Below are 21,063 nucleotides of genomic sequence, written 5' to 3'. Positions count from 1 at the left end.
AATACGCGAACTGACTCTAATCAACCCTGCTAGTGGAGTAGAAGAGAGTTTGGCACCTGCAATAATTTAATTTGATAAATAAGTTAAATAAACAAAGGTTTCATTAGCATAGTGAGGAATGATAGGGTTGCTCTATTGATTAACAGAAAGAAAGTTCTGTCCAAAATAACAATATGATTTATTAAGATTAAACGCAGAATAGTAAAAGAGACACAGGAAATATAAAACATCAAATTGGCTAAAATTGGAGATTCATACAAACACAGTAAAGGTGAAGTTGTCCCTAACTTAGATCGTGAGGTTTAAGACGAAGTGGTATGTGGAGCCAATTCCTTTCCACTCAAATCTCAAGAGAGACACACAGCTAACCCAATAGTAATTGCTGCTACTCGAAACTGAACAAAGTTAGAAAAGGATGAACAGGCGCGCTCTGCTGAGCTCTGATTATCACCTAGGAAAATCCCTATCTGCCGGTGCTGCGGACGTACATTACCAACAGTCTTCTTATCTCCCAGAACACGATCTGGCGTACCGCAGGCGAGGGCTGGTTGCTCCGACGTCCTCGACCGAAAGGCGACTGCCGACCACCCAGAGCACCCGTACAGGCCGAACACACAACCTTCCCGCCCCCACGACAGTGGTCGTGGTTACGTTCCAATCAGCAACACGAAAACCGGCGGAAATTCCACTCCATTGCCGGAGCACTACCATTCCACCAATGGAGATTCTTGGCGCCAATTTCTGTGCTGATTTTGCAGAAAGTGCGGGAATTTTCCCGCCACAACTGCGTGGGTACACAAGTCATTCCCACGCCTCGCTGGTAGCCCGCCAGAAAGTGTTTTCGCAAAGTTTCTCTGAAGTAACGGAACCTCTAGCCCAGCCGCTACTTCACACCCCAGCGGGCGTGTCTCTTGACAATGTCGGCGTCTGAAAAGCATTCACTCGACTGCCTCACACACGTCGGCTTAACTCTCTCCAGTTCCACAGAGCCCGCCTGTCACCGGCCCACCCGGGTGACGAGAGACGCTGCGTGGGAAGTACGCGTGTTAAGGAAAAGCAACCCTCCACCGCATGCAACTAGAGAGGAGAATCGTAAGATAGAAATATGAGAGGGGGCTCATGCCACCTCTCATTGCCCCTACGCCATTTTAGATTGTAATTGGTGAGCGGTTGGCTCACTTAGGAGCAAGGTAGTGAGTCAATCGCCCAAGAACAATCTTACAAAGTGACTCCACATACCGCACTCTATAAAAAAAGATCATTGCAACTGAAAAATGCAACTCATAGAGGGAGGATTATTTATGATGTAGCCAACTTCACCTTCTTAATATGGAACACTAACACTCACATCACACATCCATACCCAGGGAGCCCCTTCCAAACACCGATTCACGCAGACATTCACGCTCTAAACATGGCCCGGGCATCTGAGCCAAATATGGAGCAGTTTATTCTTTACAATCAGAGTTGGAGTGCTCCGCAATTAAATGCCCAAGATGTTACAACAATTTTAATCATTAAACTAACCTGACCTCACTCACACATGATAATATTTAAGTTAACAATCTCTTTGTGAGTTTTCAGAATCTAGTTACAACCTCCGATTCATTCTGTCTCCCTGCAGCAAGAATAACCTTTACAAAATGTTCCCTGAACTGATGGTCCATTCACAATGACAGTGGTGGTATCTGCTTCAGTTTATGGGGACTTCAGGCACACTGTTAGCATACACACAACAATAAACACAAAATACAAAAAAAACATGATGTGGAGAACAATACAGTAATCTGTAATAAGAATTACAGTGTAAAACACAAACGCATACAAGGTATAACATACATTACAGAAACAACATAAGAGAAAGAAATTTAAGAAAAACAAAAAAAACAAGGTTCATGGGGCATCAAATTGTGCGTGCACATTGCACAAAGTTCACGACTGTGCTGAGAATGAGGCACTAAATCACATTGTTAGAAATATCCGTGGCACTTCACTGATTCCACTGTACTGACATCACATAAGGCTAAACGTCGGTTGTAGTTGCTACGTTGTGGCAACAGCAATAGGGAGTTCTGGAGTGTCTGCAGTACGCTGTTGAGATTGTAGTCAGACCCACGCATATGATCATGGCCGTATGGTAGGAAGACACAGTGATAGGCTCTCCTCACGTCGATTAATTGTCTCTGAGGTCTACTCGTTGGGATACATCACTAGTCTAGGTCTCTTCTCTCGCTGGACAGAACTTTATGTTTCCCAATATTGCAGTTCGACGAGGGATGATGGCACGTGGAGTGACTCCACAAGTGTGTGAGGTCATCCATACAGGATCGAACTAGGAGCGACTATTGTTAAAAACTGCTCTCTAATAGAGAGGAGAAGTAAGACATGAGACCATACATTTGTTAGTGTGGCACGATACTGCTTTGTGTATGCAGATCGGCCAATGCTAGTGAGTTGTAAAAACCCAAACAGGTGAGTATAGAGCGTCCCTTTCTGTCCTGAGGCACATGAGGCGCAGGTTCTGACACGATATGTGATCTTCTTCGTGTACTCACGACAACGTGGTCTGCCGCAGGGAATCCCTCCAAGCGGCTGCCGCGTCCGGAGAGCTAGCAGGCTGTCGCGTGTCAGGGTCAACGGCCAGCCCCACTTTCGCTTGTGGCGGGGCAAGGGTCCCGTGTAATCCCTCAGGTAGGCAGCCGGGTGACTGTCAGCGTGTAGGACGGGACGCTCGCCCTCTAGCAGGTAGCCGAAGACCTCTTGTTTTTGCGCTGGCTGGCCTCTGCATTGCCACGTTCCTCGTCATCTGTACAATTCTTACAAAAGTCTTATGCCTAACTTTTTCCCATGACCTTCTATGTTATAATAAATTTACCTAATGAAACATTGATGGTCTGTCATTTCAGACACTCTTATTTTACTTTTATAGTTATTAATCTATGGCAATCATTATAACATCTAATCTAGACATGGAAATAATTTATTTTGATATACGTGTAGAGACCGATCTCAGTAAGTACATGGTGTGTGATAACTGATGCTTTGTAATGGATGAACAACTAAATGTGCGGGCCCGCACTAATATTACTATTAATTATATAGATCGACAGTAGACATGCTTCAAGAATTAACTACCATATCCCAACGATCTACATTCTACGTCTTTTAATTAAATTATGTTGTTATGCAGGTCTAAGTTTTACTGTGCTATAAAGAACATGCAACTACGCTACTTTCGCTCGCCCGTCGTCCCTCCATCTCGGGTCTGTGGTTTGGTGACCTGAAAAATAGCAACTCAACAGGCGCGCGCCACACTTGTGGTAGAAAACCCCCACAATATTAATCTAGTTATTGTTAAATCCTACAGTTTAACTTATCCTAGTATCGTACTTTCCCTTTTATTTATTTATTTGTTTATTTTATTTTATTTATTTATTTATTTATTTATTTATTTATTTTTTTATTTACCTTATACAATACCCTTACATAGTTCCTGTTACGCTGAGATGTCTTGCTGCTCGCCGCTATTGACGACAGTGATGTGCGCGCCGTACGACATGACCTCCGAGTTTTCATTACGCCTCACTGAAACTCCAGAGACTGGGTTAGCCATGGCTATACACGACAATAAATTTATAGTTGCAACTTCCTTCTCTATGTGAAGCGGTTTTCGCGATCGAAGTACACCTTTCCAGAAGCAATGTAATATGACCAAGCCAGGACTGGTTCCTGTTGAGGATTCAGACACCCAACACACGCCAGCTACACAGTATGTCACGAATATCCAAGTACAATTCCTTGGTGATTCATCTGTGACAAAAACGAGCAGCACGCTAAATCCCCAACCAGCACATTAGCATGGTAGGCTTTTATGCCCTCATTTCTCTCGTCTAGGGCACCATTAGAGTCAAATGCTCACAGGTTCACCCCGACTTGCAAGACAACGATACCGGCGCAGCTCTGCAAAAACTATACTGCCCATATTCACCCTCGAAATCGCGCAATATACCACAATCGTGCAGTGCACTGACGCGTGCCTGCAAGCATTGGTATGAACGTCTCACGAACTGGTTGTGGCCGCTATGGAGCGTATCACGACCTCTCAGAACGCTTCTAAGAGCACGTTCTTGTATGCGCCCGTTTGTGCGACGTCTCGTCACTCATCCTTATCCCTTAACATGGACACCAGATAGGAAAGGACAAAAACATTGCTCATGAAAAGGTAGTGTCTCCTACTCCATCGACATTGGAGATCGCAAACATAAACAAAAAGAGGATAGCAGCAGTAAATTCTTATGCAAGACAACGCAGCGTGTTAATACTTTAGCAATCTTAATCTATTAATGTAACGATTATTGTTCCCCGAACAAAGGTTCATATATTTGCCTATTCTACTATGTACATTTCTTACACTACTACTATTCTACGAACTCCTTTATGTGAGAGAAGTGGTGGAGTCCTATGGACTAGCGTCAATCCCTCCTTAGACTCCCCCTCCTCTGACGTGCATTAGGATTTGGAGGTCTAATTTCAATCTCCTGGTTCTCCTGTTGTCCTTGATTTCGCTCCCTCCAATTACGGTCGCTTTGCCGTTCGTCATTCCTCCTGTCCCAGATTGCTTGTCTGGATTGACCCTGTTCCCTGACGTTCTGGTTTCCGTGTCTCTGGTTTCCATAACCTTGAATAGCGTAACCTTGATCTCGGTAACCCTGGTTTCCTAACTGACCAGTGCGATTATGCGATCTGTTGTCGTCTTCCCTTGCTGGCCCGTGGTATTTGTTATTTTGCGCCTTCTTCCTGTCCTTTGCGTCTTGTTTATCGAAGACTACTTCGAGTTCGCGCAGTAGACTCTTGAATGCATCTATGTCAGATCCACACTTCCCGACAAGTGTCTGTTGATACCTAACTGGCAATTTCGAAAAGCAAAATTTAATAATTTCTCCGTTGCTGTATGGACTATCTAAAAACTGATTCTTCTTGAGTAAGTCATCAAAAAATTTGGTTGCGCTCTTATGCCCGGACACTTCCAGTTCAGGACAAAATATTATTTCCTCTTTAATCCTGTCTTGCGTTTCCTTTGACCAGTAGGTCCGCAGGAATGCACCAACAAATTCCTGATAAGTCCGACACGTCGCTGCCACGCCCCGCATCTTTTCCGCGGCTTGGCCTTCGATGTGTCCACACATGAATTCTAATTTGGCCTGGGTTGGCCATGACGACGGTAATGAATTAGTAAATTGCATCACCCAGCTCTTCGGATGCATCGACCCTCCATTATCTTTGAACTTCTGGAATTTGAGTATCGACAGGAAGTGATTGTGATCAAAATTCTGTCCGATCCTCGCACTGGTGTTGTCAGACGTTTCCGATACTTGCACGTCTGCGGAGTGTCCTGATCTATCTTGCTGATAACTGTGATGTGCTACGTCTGTATCACAGTGGAAGTGGCATTCAGCATTCACTCTTCTAAGTGGGCTGCAATTATTGGAGCTATTACTCGCTGTTTCTGCGTGTGCATTGTTTGTTCCGCACGCTGTCACTGGGCTAGAGCACGGCGGGCTTTTCCTCGGAGATACAATCCTGTGTGCTCCATCATTGGTATCCGAACGCGCAGTGCTCGTGTGCCCATTTCGCTCTAGTTTTGCTATCCGACTCTCTACTTCTTTCATTCGTTTCGTGATGTTCGTAACCGCAATATTACCTTGAGTCTTTAAGGCCGCTAGGGATTTCGAGTGGACTTGTGTCGCACGTCGCAAGCGCCCTGCGAGTTTAAGAGTTACTCTTGCGATTTTCATTGCCCCTGTTGCTGCAGTTTTGGCTAGGCCTGCTACTTTTTGTGCTACCATTGACATTTGTTTTGCTTCTCCACATTCTTTCTTTATTGTTAATAATTCCCCACGAATTTCCCCTATATGCGAAATTATTGCCTCCGTGTCCTTCTTACGCTGTTCGTCAGCTTCTTCCTTCTCCTTCTTACGTTGTTTCTCCTCTTCTTCCTTCTCCTTCTTACGTTGTTTCTCCTCTTCTTCCTTCTCCTTCTTACGCTGTTCGTCAGCTTCTTCCTGCTTCTTACGCTGTTCGTCAGCTTCTTCTTTCATTGATCGTAGGAAGCTCAGTATTGGGTTTACGTCATCTTCTTGATCCTCTTCAAACATGGGCGATGTAACTCTGGACACCTGGGCGCTAGAGCTCTGACGTGACCGAGCTGGCCTCTGTCTGCACTCGTTCGTTTGACTATAAACTTCTGCTACCGTCTCGACCTGTGTGCCTGTCTCTGTTTCATCCTCTACTTCACTATCATAATCACGGCCGCAACGCTGCTCTGAGATCGCGTCCAAATCACCTTCCTCATCAATGCCCCTGGCGTCCTGTCCTGCTAAAAATGTGCCCATCTCATCTCCGAACCTATTCCCGTCAGTAAACTGCCCCTTATCCATTATGCTATCCTCTTTTGTTTTAGCTTCGCCCGATAATAGTCGTGCCTTACTTCTCGTTATCATTCATAAAAACAAATTCATCTAAAATGCACAATAAAATTAATCTACTCCATATATTTTTTACACATAAACATAAAATTTCAACAACGCTGTTCCAACGCTGTAATCACAAACACAATTTGATGTGGTACAGAAACCGCACACAAATCCGACAAAGTGCGATGCGGTACAGACACCACATCAGCGAAACACAAAAAAAACAATGAACAAAAAATATATACACTGAAAACAAAAACTGTAGTCATGCGCCGCTACTTAAAACTAAACGCGGAACTACCAAAAAAAACTTGGGTATTAATCATTAAAAAAAATAGAGAGAAAAAAAATTGAATGTTCCTACTAAGAATCCTGTTTGTTTATCAGAGATTCACAGGAAAGATCCGAGGCCAAGGGTCGCCATATTATGCGAGGTGCCGGGGCTAGTAGTGTATTTATCACTAAATTCTACTACAATCCACATGTGTAAATCATGCTCTAAGCCCCCCCTATTCTAACTCCGACTTTTGCTGTTGCACAAGGATAAAACAAATACGCGAACTGACTCTAATCAACCCTGCTAGTGGAGTAGAAGAGAGTTTGGCACCTGCAATAATTTAATTTGATAAATAAGTTAAATAAACAAAGGTTTCATTAGCATAGTGAGGAATGATAGGGTTGCTCTATTGATTAACAGAAAGAAAGTTCTGTCCAAAATAACAATATGATTTATTAAGATTAAACGCAGAATAGTAAAAGAGACACAGGAAATATAAAACATCAAATTGGCTAAAATTGGAGATTCATACAAACACAGTAAAGGTGAAGTTGTCCCTAACTTAGATCGTGAGGTTTAAGACGAAGTGGTATGTGGAGCCAATTCCTTTCCACTCAAATCTCAAGAGAGACACACAGCTAACCCAATAGTAATTGCTGCTACTCGAAACTGAACAAAGTTAGAAAAGGATGAACAGGCGCGCTCTGCTGAGCTCTGATTATCACCTAGGAAAATCCCTATCTGCCGGTGCTGCGGACGTACATTACCAACAGTCTTCTTATCTCCCAGAACACGATCTGGCGTACCGCAGGCGAGGGCTGGTTGCTCCGACGTCCTCGACCGAAAGGCGACTGCCGACCACCCAGAGCACCCGTACAGGCCGAACACACAACCTTCCCGCCCCCACGACAGTGGTCGTGGTTACGTTCCAATCAGCAACACGAAAACCGGCGGAAATTCCACTCCATTGCCGGAGCACTACCATTCCACCAATGGAGATTCTTGGCGCCAATTTCTGTGCTGATTTTGCAGAAAGTGCGGGAATTTTCCCGCCACAACTGCGTGGGTACACAAGTCATTCCCACGCCTCGCTGGTAGCCCGCCAGAAAGTGTTTTCGCAAAGTTTCTCTGAAGTAACGGAACCTCTAGCCCAGCCGCTACTTCACACCCCAGCGGGCGTGTCTCTTGACAATGTCGGCGTCTGAAAAGCATTCACTCGACTGCCTCACACACGTCGGCTTAACTCTCTCCAGTTCCACAGAGCCCGCCTGTCACCGGCCCACCCGGGTGACGAGAGACGCTGCGTGGGAAGTACGCGTGTTAAGGAAAAGCAACCCTCCACCGCATGCAACTAGAGAGGAGAATCGTAAGATAGAAATATGAGAGGGGGCTCATGCCACCTCTCAAAATCGCAGTTTGACTCGGTAGCGAATAGCGTAGTATGAACTTTGCTCAACAGATGGCAGTGCTAACTGCGCTTTTTAGTTGCTACTTGCGACTCTTAGTTGCGACTTGTCACGGAAATCGCAGTTAGACTCCATAGCGTACCGCAGAGATGGGCGTAGTACGAACTTTGACCCACAGATGGCACTGTTAACCGCGCTTTCTAGTTGCTACTTGCGACTCTTAGTTGCGACTTGTCACGGAAATCGCAGTTAGACTCCATAGCGTACCGCAGAGATGGACGTAGTACGAACTTTGGCCAACAGATGCCACTGTTAACCGCGCTTTTTAGTTGCTACTTGCGACTCTTAGTTGCGACTTGTCACGGAAATCGCAGTTAGACTCCATAGCATACCGCAGAGATGGACGTAGTACGAACTTCGGCCAACAGATGCCACTGTTAACCGCGCTTTTTAGTTGCTACTTGCGACTCTTATTTGCGACTTGTCACTGAAATCGCAGAAAGCAGTGCTAAATTCGATCAATAGATGGCTCATGTCTTTGAATGTGAAATACTACTTGCGACTGCTAACTGTGACTGAAATCGCAGTTAGATTCTGTAAAGTTGCTACTGTGATATCTGTGACTTCTCAGTCACGGTGATTTCTAACAGATACGCGATTTCCTGCCCACCACTAGTGGAGACCATCTAGGGCTTAGAACTCCTGGAGTATACTGAATATTACGTCAGTGTAGCTGCTACAACGTCGGTCAAACACAACACTTGCTGTCTATTTCATTGCGGCTGCCTGAAATGACCTGAACCTTCCTACTGTTACTTGGGACTTAGTAAGAGTTTCCTTCGGGTTGGAAGTGGTACCTACATTGTGAAGCAACAAACTAGCTACGACATTGCACGCATTTGTTTTTGGGCGCTACAAGGCGATGTCATTAGAGCCTATTGCTGAAAACAGCAGGGGCACTGTAATTAAATGACGACTCAGTTAGATACGAAGCTAATTGGGAATATCATCGCTACGGTGTCCGAACAAACACAGAATTGGGTTCGCAGGTGGGCGTGGCGGCCACAATGGAACAATAGCTGTAGCGACGCCACCGTGTTCCGTAAGAATAACGTCGGCGGCCGGCTCGTTACAGCGGCCGCACAATGGGGGGATGTCCCCGGCACGCGTACCAACCTAACGAGTGAGCGCCACGTGTCTCGTGTCTGCGGCCGCACGCCTCACCGGCTCCGCCACTTGCCGGCGTCTCGCCAGGGGGCGCCGAACACAATGGCCTCGCCACCTCCCTCTCGAGTTTTACTCAGATATTTATTTTTCTGGCTAACAAAACGCAACCCTCCCTCTGTAAGAAACGCTGCAACAGGATTACGGACACAGCTCACTGACCACGATTTGTCGTAGCATTATTGAACGAAATAATGTGCTATATCGGTGGCGTGTTATCAGCGTATTTACTGTCATCGTACGTAATATTACGTCTGACCCATGTCATATTTGTTACTGATAACAGCGCCTAGCCATACTATTGAGATAATAAATTTGCTATAGAATGTCAGTTTTTCCTTTGTTTCCGGTATTTCGAAACTGTACGTTATGACGAGCTTAGTGAGCAGAGGAACAGACAACTCTCTGCGTCATTTTCAGAGGATACTAACATAGCCAGATTGTGAGAAAAGATCGATGAAACACCTTAAGGTGTTTCTCTTAACACTCTGGTCAACGTTTCAGAGCTACATCTGTAAAATATTGAGAACGTCTGAAGCATTATGGACGAGGTCCTCCAACCATCTCGGGATTTTAACCGTCTAACGCGCTAATTGGACAGAATTCGGCATGATACACTACTGGCCATTAAAATTGCTACACCAAGAAGAAATGCAGATGATAAACGGGTATTCATTGGACAAATATATTATACTAGAACTGACATCTAATTACATTTTCACGCAATTTGAGTGCATAGATCCTGAGAAATCCGTACCCGTAAAAACGTCCTTGACACGCCTGGGCATTGAGTTAAACACAGCTTGGATGGCGTGTACAGGTACAGAAGCCCATGCAGCTTCAACACGATACCACAGTTCATCAAGAGTAGTGACTGGCGTATTGCGACGAGCCAGTTGCTTGGCCACCATTGACTAGACGTTTTCAATTGGTGAGAGATCTGGAGAATGTGCTGGCCAGTGCAGCAGTCGAACATTTTCTGTATCCAGAAAGGCCCGTACATGACCTGCAACATGCGGTCGTCCATTATACTCCTGAAATGTAGGGTTTCACAGGGATCGAATGAAGGGCAGAGCCACGAGTCGTAACACATCTGAAATGTAACGTCCACTGTTCAAAGTGCCGTCAATGCGAACAAGAGGTGACCGAGACGTGTAACCAATGGCACCGCATACCATTACGCCGGGTCATATGCCAGTATGGCGATGACGAATACGCGCTTACAATGTGCATTCACCTCGATGACGCTAATCACCGATGCGACCATCATGATGCTGTAAACAGAACCTGGATTCATCCGAAAAATGACTTTTTGCAATTCGTGCACCCAGGTTGGTCGTTGAGTACACCATCGCAGGCGCTCCTGTCTGTGATGCAGCGTCAAGGATAATCGTAGCCATGGTCTCCATGCTGCTGCAAACGTCGTCGAACTGTTCGTGCAGATGGTTGTTGTCTTGCATACGTCCCCATCTGTTGACTCAGGGATCGAGACGTGGCGTCACAGCCATGCGGATAAGATGCCTGTCATCTCGACTGCTAGTGATACGAGGCCGTTGGGATCCAGCATGGCGTTCCGTATTACCCTCCTGAACCCACCGATTCCATATTCTGCTAACATTCATTGGATCTCGACCAACGCTAGCAGCAATGTCGCGATACGATAAACCGCAATCGTGAAAGGCTACAATCCGACCTTTATCAAAGGGTGATGGTACGCATTTCTCCTCCTTACACGAGGCATCACAACAACGTTTGACCAGGCAACGCCGGTCAACTGCTGTTTGTGTATGAGAAATCGGTTGGAAACTTCCCTCATGTCAGCAGGTTGCAGATGTTGCCACCGGCGCCAACCTTGTGTGAATGCTCTGAAAAGCTAATCATTTGCATATCACAGCATCTTCTTCTTGTCGGTTAAATTTCGCGTCTGTAGCGCGTTATCTTCGTGGTGCAGTAATTTTAATGGCCAGTAGTGTATTTCGTAGGGGACATCCAACAACTCTATCAGTCAATGACAAGCCGAATAACTGCTTGTTTCAGGGCCAGAGATGGACCATCAGTTATTGACTTGCTCAATTTGAGGAGTCTTTCTCTTGAATAAGGCATCCAATGTTTCTGATATTGTAATCGTTTATTTGTATATTTACACATGTATCAATTACCGTTCCACTCGGATAATTGCTTCACGGAGTGTCTTTTGTCTGTGTGTACTTTGGTGCAGCCCCAAGGCTTCTCTCGTGTTATTCTGCGGACTAAAGACTGCTGTGTTGCTTCCGCAGGTGTGGTTCCAGAACCGGCGCGCCAAGTGGCGCAAGACGGAGAAGTGCTGGGGACGCAGCACCATCATGGCGGAGTACGGCCTGTACGGCGCCATGGTGCGCCACTCGCTGCCGCTGCCGGAGACCATCCTGAAGAGCGCCAAGGAGAGCAACGAGTGCGTCGCGCCCTGGCTGCTAGGTAAGCCTCCCCAACGCGCTGCCCCCCTCTAGCTGCCTGCGTGAAAACTGCAAGAGTTTGTTTCCCGAAATAGCCTTTGTCTATGCAGTTTATAACTATCACGCAGCAGGGCCATGCTCTCACAGTTCAGACTTAAAATTTTTGAAGAGGCCGTATTTCAAGCCCCGCTTTCTGTCAGCGTAATTTCTAATACAAGATCGGCAAGATACACTGACCTCTGGCGTGCCACATGGCAGTGTTATGGGACCGCTGATTTTCACTATATACAGGGTGTTACAAAAAGGTACGGCCAAACTTTCAGGAAACATTCCTCACACACAAATACAGAAAAGATGTTATGTGGACATGTGTCCGGAAACGCTTAATTTCCATGTTAGAGCTCATTTTAGTTTCGTTCTTCCACCTACCCTCAATGGAACATGTTATCATGATTTCATACGGGATACTCTACCTGTGCTGCTAGAACATGTGCCTTTACAAGTACGACACAACATGGTTCATGCACGATGGAGCTCCTGCACGTTTCAGTCGAAGTGTTCGTACGCTTCTCGACAACAGATTCGGTGACCGATGGATTTGTAGAGGCGGACCAATTCCATGGCCTCCACGCTCTCCTGACCTCAACCCTCTTGACTTTCATTTATGGGGGCATTTGAAAGCTCTTGTCTACGAAACCCCGATGCCAAATGTAGAGACTCTTCGTGCTCGTATTGTGGACGGCTGTGATACAATACGCCATTCTCCAGGGCTGCTGCATCAGCGCATCAGGGATTCCATGCGACGGAGGGTGGATGCATGTATCCTCGCTAACGGAGGACATTTTGAACATTTCCTGTAACAAAGTGTTTGAAGTCACGCTGGAACGTTCTGTTACTGTGTGTTTCCATTCCATGATTAATGTGATTTGAAGAGAAGTAATAAAATGAGCTCTAACATGGAAAGTAAGCGTTTCCGGACACATGTCCACATAACATATTTTCTTTCTTTGTGTGTGAGGAATGTTTCCTGAAAGTTTGGCCGTACCTTTTTGTAACACCCTGTATATACATGACCTAGTAGATAGTGTCGGAGGTTCCATACGGCTTTTCGCGGATGATGCTGTAGTATACAGAGAAGTTGCAGAATTAGAAAATTGCAGCGAAATGCAGGAAGATCTGCAGCGGATAGGCACTTGGTGCAGGGAGTGGCAACTGACCCTTAACATAGACAAATGTAATGTATTGCGAATACATAGAAAGAAGGATCCTTAATTGTATGATTATATGATAGCGGAATAAACACTGGTAGCAGTTACTTCTGTGAAATATCTGAGAGTATGCGCATGGAACGATTTCAAGTGGAATGATCATATAAAATTAATTGTTGGTAAGGCGGGTACCAGGTTGAGATTCGTTGGGAGAGTCCTTAGAAAATGTAGTCCATCAACAAAGGAGGTGGCTTACAAAACACTCGTTCGACCTATACTTGAGTATTGCTCATCAGTGTGTGATCCGTACCGGGTCGGGTTGACAGAGGAGATAGAGAAGATCCAAAGAAGAGCGGCGCGTTTCGTCACAGGGTTATTTGGCAAGCGTGATAGCGTTACGGAGATGTTTAGCAAACTCGAATGGCAGACTCTGCAAGAGAGGCGCTATGCATCGCGGTGTAGCTTGCTGTCCAGGTTTCGAGAGGGTGCGTTTCTGGATGAGGTATCGAAAATATTGCTTCCCCCCTACTTCTACCACCCAAGGAAATCACGAATGTAAAATTAGAGAGATTCGAGCGCGCATGGAGGCTTTCCGGTAGTCGTTCTTCCCGCTATCCATAGGCGACTGGAACAGGAAAGGGAGGTAATGACAGTGGTACGTAAAGTGCCCGCCACACACCGTTGGGTGTCTTGCGGAGTATAAATGTAGATGTAGATGTAGATGACAAATGTCAAGGGATACTTCGTAACATCGTGTCAGACCAATGTTTACCCGGCGTTGTGCAGCCCCATTATGGAGCAAACACCAGCTTGCACAGCGCCTTGTTGACAACTTTGGTTTTTGGCTCCGTGGGGTCTGCGCCACACTCGAACGGTACAATCAGTTCTTACCAACTGAAATCGGACGTCATCTGACCAGGCCACGATTTTCCGGTCGTCTAGAATCCAACCGACAACGTCACGAGCCAAGGAGGGGTGTTGCAGGTGATGTCGTGCTGTTAGCAAAGGCGCTCTGCTTCCGTAGCCCACTAACGTCAAATTTCGCCGCATTGACCTAACGGAGACGTCCGTCGTACGTCCCACATAGATTTCTACTGTTATTTCGCGCAGTGTCGCCTGTCTGTTTCTGCTGCCAACCCTGTGTAAATGCTGCTGCTCTCGGTCGTTAAGTGAAGGCCGTCGACCACTGCGTTGTCCTGGGTGATCGCGGAATATTAAATTCGCGAACTATTTCCGAAATGGAACGTCCCATGCCTTTAGCTCCAACTACCATTTGGCGTCTGTTAAATTCCCGTCGTGCGGCCATAATGAATCACCTGAGTACAAACGACAGCTCCGCGAATGCACTGCCCTTTTATACCTGGTGTACGCGATACTACCGTCGTCTGTATAGGCTATGTGCATATCGCTATCCCATGACTGTTGTCATCTTCGTGTATATTTCCATTCACCTTAAGATAAGCAGCCTAACTTACAAAAATGGTTGAAATGGCTCTAAGCACTATGGCACTTAACATCTGAGGTCATCAGTCCCCTACACTGAGAACTACTTAAACCTAACTAACCTATGGACATCACACACATCAATGCCCGAGGCGGGATTCGAACCTGCGACCGTAGCAGCAGCGCGGTTCCGGACTCAAGCGCGTAGAACCGCTCTACCACAACGGCCGGCTCCGTAACTTACATCATATACATAAGGTGCAGGAAATATTTACTAGGCCAGTTTTATTTTGGCCACTCTATATGTATCCTTAGCCATACTTTCTCATAAATTTGAGGCCGTAGCAGCATTTGGTTTGTCAGAAAAACAATTCTGTCGGAATAGGTTTTTGTACCAACCTGCCTCCGAATCCAGGTTGATCGGTCCAGACATTGGGATTAGCTGTGATAGGTTACTTACGCTGGCAAAAAGAAATTATTTATTGATAAGTTGTATTAAAAATAGAGAAAACAAACAATAATGTTGATAAGGCACTATTAGATAATAAGGCCATTTTAGACACTAAAATGAAATTTAAATCAATGTTTAATAAAATGACCTGTTTTAGCCTAGTCACTTTCGGGTGCAGTCTCAATATTCTTACAAATATAAAAGTTATCTGGTCCAAGGGTACATAATTCATAACCCCTACCCCTATTTCTCACATTCGTACGCTAGATCCTTTTTCCTTAGCTATACTGTTAGTAAATGAGATTTTTTGTTCTTTCTTACTTTTACTTACTTTATTATTTTTGGATTCTCGTTACTTCCATCTGCTTTTCTAAATGGAAATTTCATTTATTTTTTACTTGCATTTTCAGGTAGTTTTTCAATCTTTCTTTTGAGTGATGAATTTGTCAAAAGTGCTGTATCTTTTTACGGGAGTTATCTCTATCCGCATTTTCCACATCGCCAGCCCTTCGTAAAGGTCCTACTATAAGAGGTTACTTCCGGACATTGTTTGCCTTAGGAAATTTAACAGGTCTTTACGAAATATCTGCACAAAACAAAAGAAAATAGTTGGACTATATACTTAACAGAATAAAGAAAACAGAATAAATAAAAAACGGGCGATATTTGTAAGAGGATGTAGTTTCAATTTCGGATGAAAGCACTCGTGAGAACAAAGTTTTTGGCATGTTGTTGTTGTTGTGGTCTTCAGTCCTGAGACTGGTTTGATGCAGCTCTCCATGCTACTCTATCCTGTGCAAGCTTCTTCATCTCCCAGTACCTACTGCAACCTACATCCTTCTGAATCTGCTTAGGGTATTCATCTCTTGGTCTCCGTCTACGATTGTTACCCTCCACGCTGCCCTCCAATGCTAAATTTGTGATCCCTTGATGCCTCAAAACATGTCCTACCAACCGATCCCTTCTTCTAGTCAAGTTGTGCCACAAACTTCTCTTCTCCCCAATCCTATTCAATACCTCCTCATTAGTTACGTGATCTACCCACATTATCTTCAGCATTCTTCTGTAGCACCACATTTCGAAAGCTTCTATTCTCTTCTTGTCCAAACTGGTTATCGTCCATGTTTCACTTCCACACAAATACTTTCAGAAACGACTTCCTGACACTTAAATCTATACTCGATGTTAACAAATTTCTCTTCTTCAGAAACGATTTCCTTGCCATTGCCAGTCTACATTTTATATCCTCTCTACTTCGACCATCATCAGTTATTTTACTCCCTAAATAGCAGAAATCCTTTACTACTTTAAGTGTCTCATTTCCTAATCTAATCCCCTCAGCATCACCCGATTGAATTTGACTACATTCCATTATCCTCGTTTTGCTTTTGTTGATGTTCATCTTATATCCTTCTTTCAAGACACTGTCCATTCCGTTCAACTGCTCTTCCAAGTCCTTTGCTGTCTCTGACAGAATTACAATGTCATCGGCGAACCTCAAAGTTTTTACTTCTTCTCCATGAATTTTAATACCTACTCCGATTTTTTCTTTTGTTTCCTTTACTGCTTGCTCAATATACAGATTGAATAACATCGAGGAGAGGCTACAACCCTGTCTCACTCCTTTCCCAACCACTGCTTCCCTTTCATGCCCCTCGACTCTTATAACTGCCATCTGGTTTCTGTACAAATTGTAAATAGCCTTTCGCTCCCTGTATTTTACCCCTGCCACCTTCAGAATTTGAAAGAGAGTATTCCAGTTAACGTTGTCAAAAGCTTTCTCTAAGTCTACAAATGCTAAAATCGTAGGTTTGCCTTTTCTTAATCTTTCTTCTAAGATAAGTCGTAAGGTTAGTATTGCCTCACGTGTTCCAACATTTCTACGGAATCCAAACTGATGTTCCCCGAGGTCCGCTTCTACCAGTTTTTCCATTCGTCTGTAAAGAATACGCGTTAGTATTTTGCAGCTGTGACTTATTAAACTGATTGTTCGTTAATTTTCACATCTGTCAACACCTGCTTTCTTTGGGATTGGAATTATTATATTCTTCTTGAAGTCTGAGGGTATTTCGCCTGTCTCATACATCTTGCTCACCAGATGGTAGAGTTTTGTCATGACTGACTCTCGCAAGGCCATCAGTAGTTCTAATGGAATGTTGTCTACTCCCGGGGCCTTGTTTCGACTCAGGTCTTTCAGTGCTCTGTCAAACTCTTCACGCAGTATCTTATCTCCCATTTCATCTTCATCTACATCCTCTTCCATTTCCATAATACTGTCCTCAAGTACATCGCCCTTGTATAAACCCTCTATATACTCCTTCCACCTTTCTGCCTTCCCTTCTTTGCTTAGAACTGGGTTGCCATCTGAGCTCTTGATATTCATACAAGTGGTTCTCTTCTCTCCAAAGGTCTATTTAATTTTCCTGTAGGCAGTATCTATCTTACCCCTAGTGAGACAAGCCTCTACATCCTTACATTTGTCCTCTAGCCATCCCTGCTTAGCCATTTTGCACTTTCTGTCGTTCTCTTTTTTGAGACGTTTGTATTCCCTTTTGCCTGCTTCATTTATTGCATTTTTATATTTTCTCCTTTCATCAATTAAATTCAATATTTCTTCTGTTACCCAAGGATTTCTATTAGCCCTCGTCTTTTTACCTACTTGATCCTCTGCTGCCTTCACTACTTCATCCCTCAGAGCTACCCATTCTTCTTCTACTGTATTTCTTTCCCCCATTCCTGTCAATTGTTCCCTTATGCTCTCCCTGAAACTCTCTACAACCTCTGGTTCTTTCAGTTTATCCAGGTGTTTTTGGCATGCTGCACTTTAAATAGAAGCTGGTCCACAGCCTGAAAATATTCGGTCTCGTAACTTATGAGCCATGAGAGGCCATCCTTTTTTTCTTTTTCTTTTTTTTTTTTTTCCTGACGTTCAGGAGATGCAAGTCCCCGTCCGGCATAAGTGCAAAGGTTTACCGCGGTTCACTTGAGGAGAGTGCCATCGTGGTTCCTGCCGATTTCCTTCTGCTTCGTTGCCCGTCTCTGCAAGCACTTTGTTGTTTATGGCCTGAATGTCGACGGGACATTAAGCAGTCCACCGTTCCTTCATGAAGTAACGAGGGGTCTCCTATGCTTAGCATCTCGCATGCTTTCTTGTGTCTAACTCAAGTGTGGAGGAGATTGAACTTTTAACACAACCAGTTGTAAAAAAACTGGACATTCTCACGTCTTCAAGTCACATAAGCCGCTGTAAGTACTTTATTGTCGTCTTACAGTCAGTAGTAACAAATTTCGGAAGGCAGGAGAGCTACACAAGTATCCGCACGTCCATCTTTGTACAACATAGTTTAGGAACTCCGCCTTTTTAATATAAAATGTAAAATTAGAAACACATTCAGTCGTCAATATCTTCAGGACTCTGTATAAAGGAAACAACAATATTGACAGTCGAAACTACAGAATAATGGGGCGGTGTAAAATTAGAGAGCAATTATATACAGTGGTAATAGGTAGTAAACATTTAACAAAACCCAAACTGTACAAGAAGTGACATCAAAGTCAACGATAAATTAAGAAATAAAACGCCGAAACCGTTGTACACTGTATGAATATAAACTCGGGAACAAACTCTACATATGCCACATAATAGTAACTAATAGACTTCGTTCTAATACCACTCATATGACAGTCAATAAAGTTCTTCTGGGTTTGAGGCCGCACTGTCAACTATAAAATTCCGATGTTTCGGCGACTATTGCAAGACGCCTTCCTCAGGTTAAGTTAGCAATACGTCACTCCAGCCATAGACGGAATGGTTCCTCTGTGAGGTCGCGGCCGATTTCCCTCCTCATACTTGAGACAGTCGGAGCTTTCGCTCCGTCTCTACTGACCCCACCAACGACAAGACGTTAAACGCTAAACTTCCTCTTTTCTTCCTACAGACACTCAAATGACGACTCTTCCCCGTACAATACTGCGTCATTAGCAAGCAGTTGCAAATCACGCTCACCCTATCTGTCAGATCACTTATGTACAGTCATACAAAAGGTTCCCTTTGCCACACACGTCATTGCACAATAAAATTGCATTGTTGCTTAACACAGGTTCAAAAATGGTTCAAATGGCTCTGAGCACTGTGGGACAACATCTGAGGTCATCAGTCCCCTAGACCTTAGAACTACTTAAACCTAACTAACCTAAGGACACCACAAACATCCATGCCCGAGACAGGATTCGAACCTGCGACCGTAGCGGCCACGCGGTTGCAGACTGAAGCGCCTAGAACCGCTCGGCCACACCGGCCGGCTTAACACAGGTACTTGCAGTGATTTCAAGTACATCTTTTTCTGCGGAAATACTCGAACGCATAACGTACAGTCTCAGAACAATTCCGGTAATGGAAAGAGAGAGGGGAAGTAGTCCTCGAAAGAGCCAAATTCCAGTAAATGACACGGTAAACACTTACCCGCTCGCGCAGGCGCATCAGAGATAGCTTACACGTCGCCGTCGGCGCTTTGCGGACCACTAGCAGAGGCCGAGTAGCGCCTTGTCCTCACGTGAGAGCCTCCACAATGACACAGAGGGGGCGTCGCGTCCCAGCTCTCATTGTGCAGGCGGTCGTTAAGAAAGTGGCCACGAGGGCCCTACTGTCGAGTGCTGAGGCCGAGGAAGGACCCTCCTCTCCTCTCTGCCCTCCTCCTTAATTTCGATCCTCTCCACAGCGCGCTCCTGGACACCTCCTTCACGAGCTCGCACTGGCGACAGGAACTCAAAGAATTGCAACAATCACAAGGCTCAGCACCCTATCTTCCCAATTTTTCTGTTGTTGAAGCTGCCTATCTCCTCCGGTAATATTCCGCATCAGTGCTCTTCATATAACAGTACACTGTCCGATTAAAGGCATCCAGACAACTTTGCTACATGCAGAATTAAATATTATATATAACGGGAAGCGGATCTACCAGTATAAAAACAGCAGAGAGGCACTAACAGCAAAATGAGTCAGAGATCTGACTTCGAACATGGACAGGCCATTCGATGTCACCTGAGTAACAAATCCATCAAGCTGCTGGTAAACCTTTCAGGACGTAAGGTCGTGTCCTGACGTTTCGTCCAGAGCTGCGCTGGACATCCTCAGAGGCGTTCCGCCACTGAGTCTTGCAGACTCTGCGGAGGAGCGCCTCTTAAGCATGTCCAGCGCAGTCTTGGACGAAACGTCAGGATCAGATGGGTTTCTTGGACCACGACCTTACATCCCTAATGGTTTACCGGCAGGTATGTCATCCAGTCGTGTAAGCTTTTATTCTAGATCCATCAGGTACATTTCAACCCATCTGAATTTGCCCAGGTCGGCTATCGGTGATGTGATAGTGAAGTGGAAACTCGGAAGAGGGACCACAGATGAACCAAGACCAGACAGACCTGATCTCCTAACTGTCAGGGATAGTGGAGCACTGCAAAGCGTGGTTGTAAGACATCACAGGAAATCAGCGAGATAGCACAGTGACTCCGTGTAGGGTTTACCAAAAACTGGCGTGTAGTGGTCGAGTAGCTCCCCGTAAACCGTGCAGTTTCTGTAGTCGACGCTTGTGGTGGCCAGTGGATGACTGGAAACGAGTAATATAGAGTGATGAATCACGCTACTTACACCCTGTAGCGGTCCGACAGAAGATTTCGTTCTTGGTGAATGAATGGCGGACGTTACCTACCCTGCCATCGTGTCTAGTAGCAGCACAGACGTTCGTATGTGGTGCTGTTTCAGAAAGGGGGTGCTTTTCGTGTTTACGATGAGGTCCGCTTATTGCGCGTAACAACGTGCTAATGCTTAAGAATATCAACACATTTTACAGTACTGTGTACTGCATACTGTAGAGGAACAGTTCGGACAAGATGACTTCATCAACATGACAATGCACTCTGTCATAAATGTTTTGTGGACAATAACATTCCAGAAATGATCTGCCCAGTGTCCCGACCTGAACGCAGTGGAACACTTTTGAGATTTGTTAGAATCTACATTTACATCTACATCAACATGGATACTCTGCAAATCACATTTAAGTGCCTGGCAGAGGGTTCATCGAACCACCTTAATTCTCTATTATTCCAATCTCGTATAGCGCGCGGAAAGAATGAACACCTATATCTTTCGG

At 45.0% G+C, this 21,063-nt stretch overlaps 1 protein-coding gene across 1 annotated transcript in view; it reads left to right on the top strand.

The window, feature by feature from the left end:
* The window catches only part of LOC126209898 (visual system homeobox 2-like), a 608,517-nt gene that overhangs the window by 559,083 nt on the left and 28,371 nt on the right, over positions 1-21,063 (top strand). The window contains exon 5 of the mRNA XM_049939020.1: positions 11,657-11,834. Within this exon, the coding sequence (XP_049794977.1) occupies positions 11,657-11,834 (178 nt within the window). The remainder of the gene's footprint in view (positions 1-11,656; positions 11,835-21,063) is intronic.

The sequence above is a fragment of the Schistocerca nitens genome, chromosome 10, assembly GCF_023898315.1.
Source record: "Schistocerca nitens isolate TAMUIC-IGC-003100 chromosome 10, iqSchNite1.1, whole genome shotgun sequence".
Lineage (NCBI taxonomy): Eukaryota > Metazoa > Arthropoda > Insecta > Orthoptera > Acrididae > Schistocerca > Schistocerca nitens.
This window is presented reverse-complemented; position numbering and strand designations above follow the sequence as displayed.